Source organism: Hydractinia symbiolongicarpus, chromosome 4 (genome assembly GCF_029227915.1).
Source record: "Hydractinia symbiolongicarpus strain clone_291-10 chromosome 4, HSymV2.1, whole genome shotgun sequence".
In the NCBI taxonomy this organism is placed as follows: domain Eukaryota; kingdom Metazoa; phylum Cnidaria; class Hydrozoa; order Anthoathecata; family Hydractiniidae; genus Hydractinia; species Hydractinia symbiolongicarpus.
Genome location: NC_079878.1, coordinates 8,457,854 through 8,471,142, shown reverse-complemented (window position 1 = coordinate 8,471,142; position 13,289 = coordinate 8,457,854). Strand labels below are relative to the sequence as shown.

Sequence of the window (13,289 nt, the reverse complement as noted above, 5' to 3'; positions counted from 1 at the left end):
TTAATAGGTATTATCCCATGATATTATCTTGAATTAATTGAATTGCGCTACTGTTAGTGGGCAAATCAAGGGTTATAAGTGAAAAACATCTATCTATCTATCTTGGATTTTTCGAGGTTTTGATTTATTTCGACCTATTTTTTAAATTATTTTAATGTAATTAGTATATCTTTAAACATTTATAGTTTATTTATTTCTTTTCTAATATCTTTAGCAAAACTAGCTGGGGCTGTAGAGATAGAGAAATGTTCCTTCTGGCACAGACGACGTCGACCAAAGGGAAATTCCCAATTGCCAGTTACCAGAGTTATATCAAATAAATATGACCAAGGAATATTGCGACGAGTGCGAGATTGCTCTCGATAAATATGATAGATGTAAGTGTGGAAGGAGACTAATAATAAAAGGAAGGATATTGTGCTGGCAACAATATATGATGTATATAACGTACAATGGTGGCTGGTGTCCTTGTAAAAACCCTAGTTAGAGTTTAATTTCCATAAATAAAAGATTTTCAAATTTTATAGAAATGATATTGAAACAACGGCTTTTTATAGCAACCTAACTGCATTTAACATCCTCGATATAAAGATTGAAAATATTGTACTTAGTGATCCAATACAAGCCAATAAAGGCAAGATTGGTAGATTTGTGATAGGTTATAAAAATGATAATAGAATTACCACTCTATTAATCAGAACACCAGGGGGCCTATATAGCAATGGAGCATCTCGATATGATGAGAGTTCCCCACTTACCATGTCATTTTACTTACACAATCATCCTGAATGGCTTTAGAAATACCAAAATATATTGACATGGATTGAGAAAATATATGGTAGTGAATTCACTACCCCACCAGTTAAAAAAGGCTATGTTAGTACCAAAGTAAAGGAATGGAATAGGGAGATTAATACTGATTTTCATGATCAACCAGTACCACTTAAGCAGCCCTGTGACTTCATCTGCATTTTAAAGCTATCAAGTATCTATCGGCAAGGGAATAAGAACTATCTGCAGGTTATGCTGGAAGAGTGTAAGTATAAACCAGTGCAAAAATCCAGGACACGATACCTTGATTCAGATGATGAGCACATATTCGTCGTAGTATAATAAACATGAACGAGCTTAAAAAACAAGCGAGAGAATTGGGTATGCGTGGATATTCCACTATGAAAAAGGTGAAATTATAACCACAATTAACAAGATAAAACATAAAGATATTGCAACGCAAACCGATGGTCCATACTGCAAGCCATGATCAGATATTGCGGCCATGAAAATACTTGATGAATATGTCAGACGCCTGGAAGCGAAACAAAAGCGTCAAATAGTGTATGATGGTGATTTTATGATCGATAAAGATACCGGTGAATTGCTTGCTGTCATTTAGTGTTTTGTACAAAACACTAAATTATGAATAAGTCGGTGGTTCATCTAGATACATGTTGAACAGATTGAAGTTTTTTCATAAACTCCTGTTTGCCCTTCTCACGCCCTTTCGCAACTAGCTGTTGTCTCTCTCGTTCATTAAGCGACTGTACGATTTTTCTGGTTTTCTGACGTATTTGCTCCTTGAGCAGCATATAGCATTGCTTTTCCTGCATAATTAAGCTAAATTCATAATCACTAATAACCCCATTTTCCACAGCTCTACTGATAAGGTCGATAACGGAGTTGAGTTTGGTCTCCGCCAGCAATCTTATACCCTCGTGCTTCTTGCTTTTGACATCTAACCTCTTACCAGCATTTCTCAGACCTGCTTGGCCCAACCCCACAGCTATGGTGATACTACCCATGGCTACGGCCAATGGTACACCAATTCCGGACAACATACTACCAATCCCGACCCCCGAAGTAAAGCCATTTGCGGCCAGCAGACCATGATCGGTGTATCTAACCCACGTACCGTGCATTTTGAACTTTTTGGCGAGTTTGTCCCGCTCTTTAATCTCATTACGCAGATGTTGTTCCACTTCTTCTATCTTTCTAAGCCTGTACAAATGCCCCTCGTTATTCTCATGATCTGGAGCACTTGGTGGTAAGCTCGGGTAAAGCTTTGTAATATCTGTCATTTATTGTATCAGAATATGCATGGTAATTGCCACAAACGAAGTGTTCTTATCGTGGTGATATTCGTCCGTCAACATCAACTCAAGGCGATCGGTCGAGCCCTATAAAAGAAGGTAAACAGGGTTGTCGAAAGTCCATCTCACCTCATCTCCCCAAGCAGTAAGCTCTTTGAGTGAAAGTATTGATAATATATCTGATTTTCTACCATTAAGTAGGCAGACATCTTCATCGAGTTGGTGACAAGTGAGTCACAGCCTCTGGTAGACATCGGTCTTGTATAAGCTATCTTGATCGCCTTCAGTGAACATTGATTTGGCATCAAAATTATATCTCATAAGATCCGTCAGTGTTTTATTAATTATCGCAACATATCCTTTGCTAACTCTGACTTTACATACTCCATTTCTGAGTACATAAAGTTTAATCCTTCCTTCCGCATGTTCATTTACTATAGCAGCTAGATCTTCTATTCTATATAGGCCTTTCTCGATGACGATAAGGGTTTCAAAAGCCCCTACGCTAAAATCTCCATCATTGGTCGATCCGGGCGTCGCTTTGTAAATCTTAATATCATTATTTTTTTCGAAAAGATTCAACCACGTACCGCGGATTATTGCTAGGGTCTCAAGCAGAGGCTAAAGCATCCCTTCTAGGGTCTGGTGCGGACAACTACACAGCTAGACAGATCCTCCTGCAGAAATTTGAGGCCATGGTTTTACGTGAAGAAAACGTAGGTCAAGATATTACGGAATTTCAAAAGGTGCTCCAGTATGCACGAACTCCAGTAAATTTCGCTGTAATGCCAAGCGTGTACATGCTTCCTTCAAATATGGACCTCCGCAGTGGAAAAATTGTACGGTATAACAATAATGTTCTAATCGCGCCCTCTGATGTAGGTATTGGTGTGGAGCTAGATCTAAATAACAAGGAAGCTGTCAAGCATAAGGCATCCTTCACCACACCTCCGAGGCAACATATCAAGCCTAAAACCCCTCCCTCCACCATCCTCGGAGGAAGCTGCTGTTCACGAGGAAACTAAGGCTACTATTATCACTATGGGAATATTGCTAATTATCACCTATATATGGATGAAACATTAAGATCTGGTAAGTTAGGTGGTTTACCAGAAAAATCAACAATCTCTTCCCACTCCTTCTGTTTCCCACGTATGCAACAACAATACCCACAGGTCCCGCAATCGATAAGTAGAGGTGTCTCGCTACATACTCCACTACTTTGGCGGCTACCCGGAAGAAAAATGATAGGATCGTACCAATTATCCCCTGCAAAGCAGCTCCCGCTTTGCCTGCTAAATACTTTGGAAATTTTCCGAGCCTTTCCAGTTGCTTTTGAACGAATCATTTTTTCTACCACCACCTCCTCCCGCACCTGCTGCACTACTACCTCCTGTGAGTGCTAATACGAGGGTTGATATCAGTAAGCCCACGGCTGAGACAATGCTGGCAATAGTAATACCTTGTTCTTTGAATAGAATGCTGAGATTCTCCCGTAATGAGGTATCATCTCCAGATATTTTCATGAGGGTTTCTTTGATATTTGTCAACTGATTGTGATTTTTGGATGATAGTAAACCATGTGTTTCTATTGTCGCATTTCGATCATCCTTTTCACGATTTTCCTTGGCCTTATCGAGGTCCTTATCCCAGATAGCTAGCTGTTCCTCTGATACGTCGGACCCAGCCTTCTTTGCCTCAAGCCTATTGATCTTGTCATTTGCATTGGAAAGCTCACTATCATAGTATATCATCTCACTTTTCACATTATTCAAGTCGTCGTGGAGCGTTCTAACATAGAAATGAAGCTTTCTTCTTTCACGTTCGTCGAAGGCCTCACTAAATGAAGTATCCTCTATGAGGCTCTTTGTATCATCGATAACATTCTCGAGCAATGGCAGCATCTCGATGTCACCAGGGTCGTCATTGATGGTATCAATATTATTCAGGAGTTCCTGCGCCATCTTTCTACTTTCCTTGTTAGGTGTTGAAAATTGATCGAATCCCATGGCTCGCAACCTACCAACACCCAAGGCTTTTTTTATCGCTCCCATGGCCCTCAACTAACCATTTTGTTTTGTGAGCTCTATCCCATCGTAGGTAAGCCGGTTACCATCCATTTCAAAATCATCATAATGTCTAGCCAGTGGTTGACCGATCTCCCCACTAAGAGCTTCGTAGAGGCCATCAACCTTCGATATCAGTATTTCCCGCCTTACCGTGTCAGTGAGGCTGCCTCGTAAAGGTGTTGCGGGCTCAGTGCTTGTTCCCTGAATATCCTCGGGTCAAAGGATCTCACTTTCGGTGCTGAACTCATCAGACTCCTCTTGAATGTCTTCCTCTGGCGTTAAATCTGGTTCAAACGCTGGATTTTTAGGCATTTATTTCAACCCATATACCTATATAAATAAAGATGTCTTTTAGAACAAAATCAGATCCTAACAAAGAGATCAAGACGATGCTCGGTATGAAAGGCAAACGCCAAAGGGTGAAGATAAGTCACATACCCAGCACAATTAACCAGAATGAAGATCTCTACGTGGATCTTCCTAATTTGGGAAAAAATGATGTGATTTTTCCCGGCTCAATCAAGTTGCTTTCCGACCTCGAGCTGACTGGTACGAATACTAAACGAACCATAGTCTCTAATAACGGCAAAGCATTGGTACGGGGCTTACGCATTACGTTGAATGCTATCGAAATTCAGAATATCGCCGACTACGATGTATTCAGTGAGTACAAAGACCTGTGGATTTCAAAATTAAATAGAGAGAATAACTTAATTTTGGAAGGGATTAATCCTAATGTTGGCACAAATGAGGAGCGTGCCATAGCCGCAGCGTATGGAAAGACCTTCGCAATACCTCTTGGCTCCATGTTTGAACTCACGAGGGATCTCCCATTCTACCAAGCAGGCTTAAACGATAGACTGCAGTTCGTTTTACATTTTGTTTCATATGGTGACGTTATAAAGGATGCCGGAACCCAAGCGGCAGGCTCAACAGCCGCGAAGGCAGCTGATTCTTCCTACAAAATTACAAATATTTGTTTGCAATTCGACAAGGTGACAAACGAAGAGCCCGCAAATGCGATGATGTTGCGATACAGCCGCCTGGCTCTACCGTACGAACGTATACTCAGAAGTAAAGTGGTGAGCATGAAAAAGGCCGATACCAGCTACAATCTACAACTCGATACGCCGAGCAAGAGCCTTAAGGGTATTCTCTTATTATTTAAAGATACCAATGCAGATAAGCCATATTCTGGGAATAATGAGAAATTTTATAATCCAAAGATTGAGAAGATCTCTATTACCGTGGAAGGTGAGCCCTCTGCTTTATACTCCCATGGCATGATGCAAAGAGATCATCTTGAGCAAGTCGTTGACCTGTCGGGTGCCACGATAGTGAAGTCACGATAGGACAATACCTGACTGAGCGCTTTGCGCTATTCATTGATTTTAGATCGAAACCGGACCCCTTGTTACATGGATCGGGAATTCCATTGCAGAGTTTATCGGATGGGATCACACTGCATATGATGAAAAAGCAGATACAGGAACTGGGGATATTAGGTGCTATGTCTATCTCTTGATGGACGCCCAGCTGAACATTCTGGATGGGCGTTTTCACTCAGTGGAGTATTAAGAGAATCAAAATTTGTTTTTGTAGGCCTTAGGCCTACAAAATTAATGTCAAGTCTTGCGATTACGGCTGGCGGGGCGCTGATTAACGCGCTAGCATTTAGCGGCAGTAATTATCTCTTCAACAAACTCAGTGAGCATGGCGAAGAAGAGCGCAAAAGACACGATCTAGCCCTCGAGAAATTACAAGCCGCTCAGGCGCAGTGGGTGCGAGATCGTCAAGCAAAAATAGATTGGTACAATAAAAGACGAGAAGAACAGCGGGAGGCAGGGCAAAGTCTTAAAGAGCTCGATGAAAGTATGAGACAATACTATATAGCGACAATTGAAAAAGCACCTAAGTTATCCGACTACTATATACCTTCCAAACCTCAACAGGACGGTGAACTCACATGCATTCTCGGATCCATGGCCCTTCTCGGTTTTGTAGCGTATAAATACATATAATGCAGAACGTTTTCGATATGTAATAAATATGTCGAAAGTAAAGCATATTGTTACTCCTGAAGAAGCGGAAAAATTAAGCAGCATCTATTACCAACCAGAACATCTATGGATTGGACGAAAAGCCATTAAGATACTCGCTGAAAAATCTGGTACTTTCAAAAAGAAAATCATACATTGGCTTAGTCATCAGCTGCTCTGGTTAAGACATATCAAAGGCCCGAAAAAGATCAATTACCCGCATTTCACCATTACAAGACCGAATCAAATGCATCAATTTGATCTCTTGTACATGCCCCATGATAAAGTGTATAGTAATATGTACAAATATATCCTCACAGGTATTGGCGTAGCTTCACGGTATAAGGTGGCGAGGCCCCTTAGAACCAAAAAGGCCAGTGAGGTCGCTGATATGATCAAGGACATCTATAAAGCGGGACCTTTCCGATACCCGAAGACTTTCCAATGCGATAACGGGAGTGAATTCAAATCAGATGTGACGAAGTTGCTTGAAAGTGAGGGCTTCGAAATAAAGCGTACAACTACCAAATACCACCTTACTTTCACGGCGTTTGTCGAAAGCTATAATAAAGTGTTAGCGGAAAGACTCTTCAAGCCTCAGGACGCGCAGGAGCTGGTCACTGATGAAACGAGTACCACATGGGTCAAAACTTGTACACTATCATCAAAAGCATGAACAACACCAAGACCGCGATGATCGGAATGAAACCTTCGAAAGCCATCAACCTCGATGAAGTACCACTCGCGAAAAGCAAGGAGTATTCCGAGGAAAAGCCTCTACCTGATTATGGTCTTTACATCTACCTCTTGCAACCTGGTCAGGAACATAACGATTCTAAAAGGCGTGCAACTGATCCGTTCTGGAGTAAGAAAACATACAAGTTAAATCGGATCGTAACTGGTACCCGTCTCCTGTACTGTTTAAAAGACGGGCCTGATCGATCTTTTGTATTAGAGGAATTGATGCTAATACCGGAGGATGTTCAGGTACCTCCGGAGCATGTGAAAGAATGGTAAATTTCTCGATTTTTGTGGCTCATAAGAGCTACAAAAACCATATAAGCGATTATGTCATGCTGATATCATACATGCCCTCGAATAACTCACGTGTGGCGTCATCGGGTAAACTAAAATGATTTCGCCATGAACTCTCTATCCCGAGATTATCATCCCTGAATCTATTCCATGTATGTACGGCGTTTGGATCGTCACAGATTGGATGTCTCACGATCATATTAGAATACATCTCCCTTAGTGTACGTAGCTGATTGTTTAGAGGTCTACGCTGACAACGAATAATATAGTGAGGATGTTGCCCCTTTTTCCCACATTCATTAGGATAGTTCTTGTCAATAATACATATCACATTATCGTATGGATAACCATTAGGAACATACCGATCACGAAGTTCCGCAATCTCTAATGTTCGGAGATCGAGTTGATTTTCTCGCTCCTTCAGGTCATCATTGAGTATGGCCAGGGCAATATCTCTCTCTTCTATAGCTTGATGGTATAGTTGCTCACGGATTTTTGGGAACATTGTATTGCAACAATATTTTCTAAACTCTTTTGCTTTAGGCTGTTGGCTTCCAAACACCAACTCGTACATACCCTTCTCATTGATGTAGAAGTCATATTTTTGTGAATCTAATGGCCATTTCACCGGTTCCCCCGTAGCGGGAGAACCACTCAGTTGCCACTTATGAGCGTAATTTTCTAGGCAACAATGCTTGCGGATGGTATCAGATGTATCCTTCTTATATTCTAACGCCTGTACTACTTCCTTGGCCCTAATCCAAGGGCGGCCGTTGATAGTTATGGTGTGTAACTGGATTTAATTAAATTCAACAAGACAAGACATGTTTATTTAATTTAAATTAGCCTAACCAGAGTCCATGTCACTAGGACAGATATGAAAAAAATACTTATGGATTCTTTCTCTCTCTAGAACATCACGAAGCTCTTCATCAAGAGCTTCCAGACTCCGCTCCAGATATGGTATCCTTTCCATTTCTTCATGGCAAGCAGCCAGCTGATTTTCCAATGTTCTGATATATGACATATTTATTTTAGAACACTCCAGGCTCTGGGGTATTCTAATCTAATATACAAACATACGTGCTTGGACACCTTCAACTGAGTCTTAATAGACTCCCAGTCGCTAATCATATTTGTCTCTTGATCCAGCAAAACAAGATCACTTCTCTCGTGCGGATACCACATAAACAGCTACTTTTTCTGTCTCCTCAGATTTTTGGGAATCGCGGTATACGATTGAGTAAGGAGCCATAATGAATGCTTTCGATGTCTACCACTGATCGCTAATTCCAATAGCGGTTGTCGACCCTTATCCATGGATTCATCAGCGATCATATCGTCGACGATGAATAATGTTTCTTCACCTGCCAGCAGAGACGACAGCTTCTTGATCCAATCGAACATATTATCACCTGGATCAATAAGAAATACATTAGGATCTTTCCAAAGCGATGGTCTATCGACATAAGTCCTATTGTAACGTATGGTGGGACACAAAACTACTATGTTGTGGAAATGGTGTCAAGCAGGTCCATAACTCCTTGAGTTTTACAGCACGACGTAGGCCCGGTAAATATTGTAGTGCAGGGGTCTTTAACAATATTCATGTTTGTTAATAACAAATATGAACCTGTGGGCGCCTATTCTCTGATAAAGCGGTTACCCTTTGATATACACAAATTTTTCGCTGGACTATTCTATTTTAGAGGCATCATGGAACGCTTATACCAGTCTAATCGCGTAGCCATCAAATAATATTGCTCCTGTCATATATCCAGCGAGCTTAAGCCCATCCTCCAGATCCATTTTCGCGCCTGGTCGAGAAACAACCAAAGCTTTTTTAGCACCCAGCGATAGTAGGATAGTATATGATACTAATGTCACGGACTCCCATAAAGAATCTATAACCTCTTTCTGATATTCTTTGCTGCTCATGCTTTATTATAGGGCTCATCGCATGTGAAAAATATTAATCTCTGCCTTAGGCTCCTGCCTCACGTTTGGTTGCTGAGCCACTGCAGCAGGCTGCTGGGTAACCGCGGGTCTCTTACAGATAAAATATATGACACCACCAATACATGCGATCGCGAGTAGGCTTCCACCAATGTATATTCCACTACCCATGGACTTGGAGGTATCCGTGGCAGGAACCTTACTCTCTTGGGAAGTACCTTTGCCAATGTTCTTCTGCAAATCGGCCTTGTTCTTGCGAATCCATTCCGCAAGTCGTTTTCCAGCTGCAACACGACCTTCATTCTTCTTGGTAATTACTTGATTAGGTTCTTCAGTCATTTTTTATAAGTTTTGAGACTTATAAGTCACTTCCCTAACCACGAGGGACCTGTGGCAACACATACAAATCTGATGGAAGACAGCAGTTGGTTGTTCCAACCATGATCCACGTACTGGCATAGTGTAATCTCATATTCATCATCATCGTCACCATTAAACCGGATTGCTATTTTATAGTCTGAATTATCAAAAGAGATAACCTCCGGATTAGAATTTTGCACCTTGGTGCGTGATATTTGACCCAGTTTGGGAATAACATGTTTCAATGTAAAATACACGCTGGCCATACACTCGCCATCGCTGGAGTCAATAGTAACGTCTCCAATATCCACATCCGAAATGCTCAACCTAATGCCTAGGATGTGGGAAGATGTATCTATATACATTTGCCTTAGCTGAGTATAAACATTTCCTCTTATGTCTCCAAGTTCCGGAGGTGGAATGATAATCTCTTCAGAAAGCCTTGTTTTCAGTTCGTCAAACATTCTTTTCTTTCTCTATTTCTTTCTTTTCATCAATGGACTGTGAAAGTTTTGTGTGATTAATCGTGTGTGCGGCAACGAGCAAGGGCGCTAAAAATTTGCCAAATACTGTATAAACGAGGATTCCAAGATCGGTCACAGATTCCCGGATAATCAAATCATTTTCCAGATCAATACGGAGAGCCTCTTCATCATCGATTGATATAAAATTGCTTATGGTTTTGCTATATAACCCAAGCGCGTGAGTTGAAAATGCCTTTGCAGTTTTTTCCCCTTTCTCATGGAGTTCCTTTTCAACTACCTCGGCGTATATTTTCTCTACTATTTCATCTGATGCCTTATCCATGAAGCTATCGCTACATTTTTTAGGCAGTAAATATGGTTTGGTCTTTCGTATATCTTTCAATGTTTGACGTTTGTCTACGCTTCCGTAGCATTGGCAACATCGTCAAATATTTCTGCTAATAAAGACATCCTATTTATTATATGTTTGCATCGATAAAGGAAAGCAAGTATCAATATATATGGGAGTATGATCACGATCAGTAGTAACTCCATTTTTATTTCTGCAACCGATAATGGCCTCTAGCTAGTGTGCTGATCTGATCCGCCTGAACGATCCTTTTGTCATCAGCTCTATTAAGTGCTGTTTTTGGGACTTCCTGCGTATAAATATTATGGCCCTTGTTCTGAATACATATCCAAGTTTTTTTGATATTAATACCTTCCTCCAAACATCGTTGGTAATCTTCGAAGGTTATACATTTCTTGGTCACGGCCTTTTTCACACCCTTAGCTTTGCGATCACCCCCATCTTTTGTGAGACTCTTGTATGCATAAGCCTTCGGTCTCAATGTGATGAAATCTGTCATGATCTTATTACCTAGCTCATCCTTCATCAAGCCTACGACCTTTTTATTTTTGCCGATGGGGAGAGGTCTGTTGTCATCCTTGCTATAAGCATTCGTGCCGAAATGTTCTTCTACATCATTACTAATATCGTAATGAAAATCTTTTGTTCGTATGTGGTACACGAAGGAATCAGTATCCATGTAGCAGATCCGCAACTTGCTACCTTACTTGGGCTGCATATACTCATAGTGGAACTCATACATGACGGTTTTTGACTGATCTAAAATAGCTTGACCAATACACACGGGTTTGTTCATCTTAATACCCATTCTGCCCATTTCAATACCCATCAAATTTTTACTGTAGCAAATACCGCTCTTGAAATTTGGCTGCATTGTAAGCTTTGTATAGGCAGATTCATTCGTAACGAGCTTGATATTCCTATGATTCCGGATGTTTTCCATGGTCTTGCCGAACACGCTCAAATTCATCAATTTATAGAAATCTTTCTCGAACTCGTTCTGGGCGGCAGTTGTCAGCTTCGTGTTGTGATCAATATAGTCCCGGAGCCAGGCATTCTGTTTAAACTGGATAGCGCGGTGCACCTTAGTTAATACCAATCCATGTTTCAAGGCTTGGTGTAGAGCTCTGATATGTACCACATATTTCCGCTTATGTTCGAGATTAGGGATCAATTTTTCAACCCTGTATACCACCTTGCGCTCCGGCATGAAGGGTAGTTCATTATGCTTATCGTGCAGCTCCTTCGGGTAATCAACGTCAACTTCCAAGATATATCCATGTTTGTTATCGGTTATCAGCTTCTCGATCTCCTTTTTATCTATAAAGCCATGTGTTTGTAGAGGCTGTTTCATTGCCCAGCCATATAGGTTGTTGGCGTCTATGTACTGCAGATACGACGATTCCTTATCAGGATTGTATTGTTCCTCCATATATTTGTTATTAGCCTTAGCATATCGGTGTACACTCTGCGTTATACCACCTCGTATTCCGCGTTCGAATAGGAGCAACATATCCGGATCAGTTAAGAGCTCCAACTTTACACCCGTGTATTTGAGTACTGCCTTCCATGCTAAGCCGGGGCGCTGTAGAAGTGAGCGAGATCGAGCTTGTAGTTAGTATGACACACACCTCTAAAGTTTTTGTAGACGTCAGTCAATAGGAGGACATCAGTCAGCAAATATACATCGTGATAGTCACCCATAGTAGTCTCTGGACGATTTAGAGTAATAGCATTCCATACTTTTTGAGCGTGCTCGTATTCTTCATCATTAATCCCATTCATGTTTAACTTGCTATAGAAAGCCTCCAAAGGAGGTAGTTCAGTTTCCTCGAATCGTTGCCAGCTATTCATGTATTCATAAGGGTAAATACCTTTTTTACGCATGAGTTTAAAGATGTCAGCCTCATTGAAATACCAACTGAGATTTTTGCATTGTTCATCATCGAGATTATTAGCTAATTTCTCCAAGCTTGATGCCATAAAGCGACAACTGTCGATAAATCTGATTTCTATCTTCTTGTACGTTTCGCCGTCACCAATACCTGCAGTGGGTACCTTGATTTTAACATTGAAAGAGATATAATTTCCGGTATTCTCTGCAATACAACTTATGTCCTGAGTATCATATTTTTCACCCAATTCTCGAATAAATAAGTGGGCATCGTACCCAGATAGGTTGTGGAAGATCACAGGCACGTGGTTTGGTATCTTGTATCTGAGGTTGCAGATCGAATGTGCTGCACCTCTATACAGCCCCGTGTAATGACAATGGTCTCGAGCTTTACGGCTATATTCGTCGTTATCAAAAGGTTTCATGCAGATGGGACAACTCGTGGCGGAGTCGTGCTCTTTTTTTAGTACCTCCGATAGTGGTAACATGTCCTGTTGAGGGTAGGTGCTGTAAAGTCGCTTTACCTCATCCTCCAAGTGGTTGACAAAGCGAGTTACACAGTCCTTGCCCCTGTATACTGTTAGAGGATCAGGCACCTCACCATAAGCAAAGGTACTGTAGGTACACCAACCGCATGGTTCATGTTTGTTTATGTTCTTAGTCTTTGTATCCCGAACATTTTTTTCATCGGAATAAGTAGGCTTTCAAAATCCGCATATATAACGAATGGGACCATAAATTGCTGCTGACCATCTTGATAATATAACCATTTAACTCGGCATCGTTACTTTTACCGCTTCATTATCTTTGCAATATACATAGTGTTTATCGCGGGATTCTATCGTTTGAAATCCCTGCAGGCAATTCAGACAAAAATGCATTTTCCCATGGTTCTTCGATATTTCACGTCCTACAAGTCTTGATAAATTTTTAATGGCCACGTAGTGGTTCTTCTTCTCATCGGTAAGTAGTAGCAGATTAACCTGGGTATCCCTTTCGTTAAATGCCGACCGCC

The 13,289-nt window shown here is 41.0% G+C and overlaps 1 protein-coding gene across 1 annotated transcript; it reads right to left on the bottom strand.

The window, feature by feature from the left end:
- Positions 1-11,083: 11,083 nt before the first annotated feature.
- On the bottom strand, positions 11,084-13,094 carry LOC130642205 (uncharacterized). Its single transcript, XM_057449290.1, has 3 exons — positions 13,069-13,094; positions 12,010-12,889; positions 11,084-11,965 (listed from the first exon to the last, which is right to left on the bottom strand). The coding sequence occupies exons 1-3, from the start codon at positions 13,092-13,094 to the stop codon at positions 11,084-11,086; spliced, it is 1,788 nt and encodes a 595-aa protein (XP_057305273.1).
- Between the last annotated feature and the right edge of the window lie 195 nt (positions 13,095-13,289).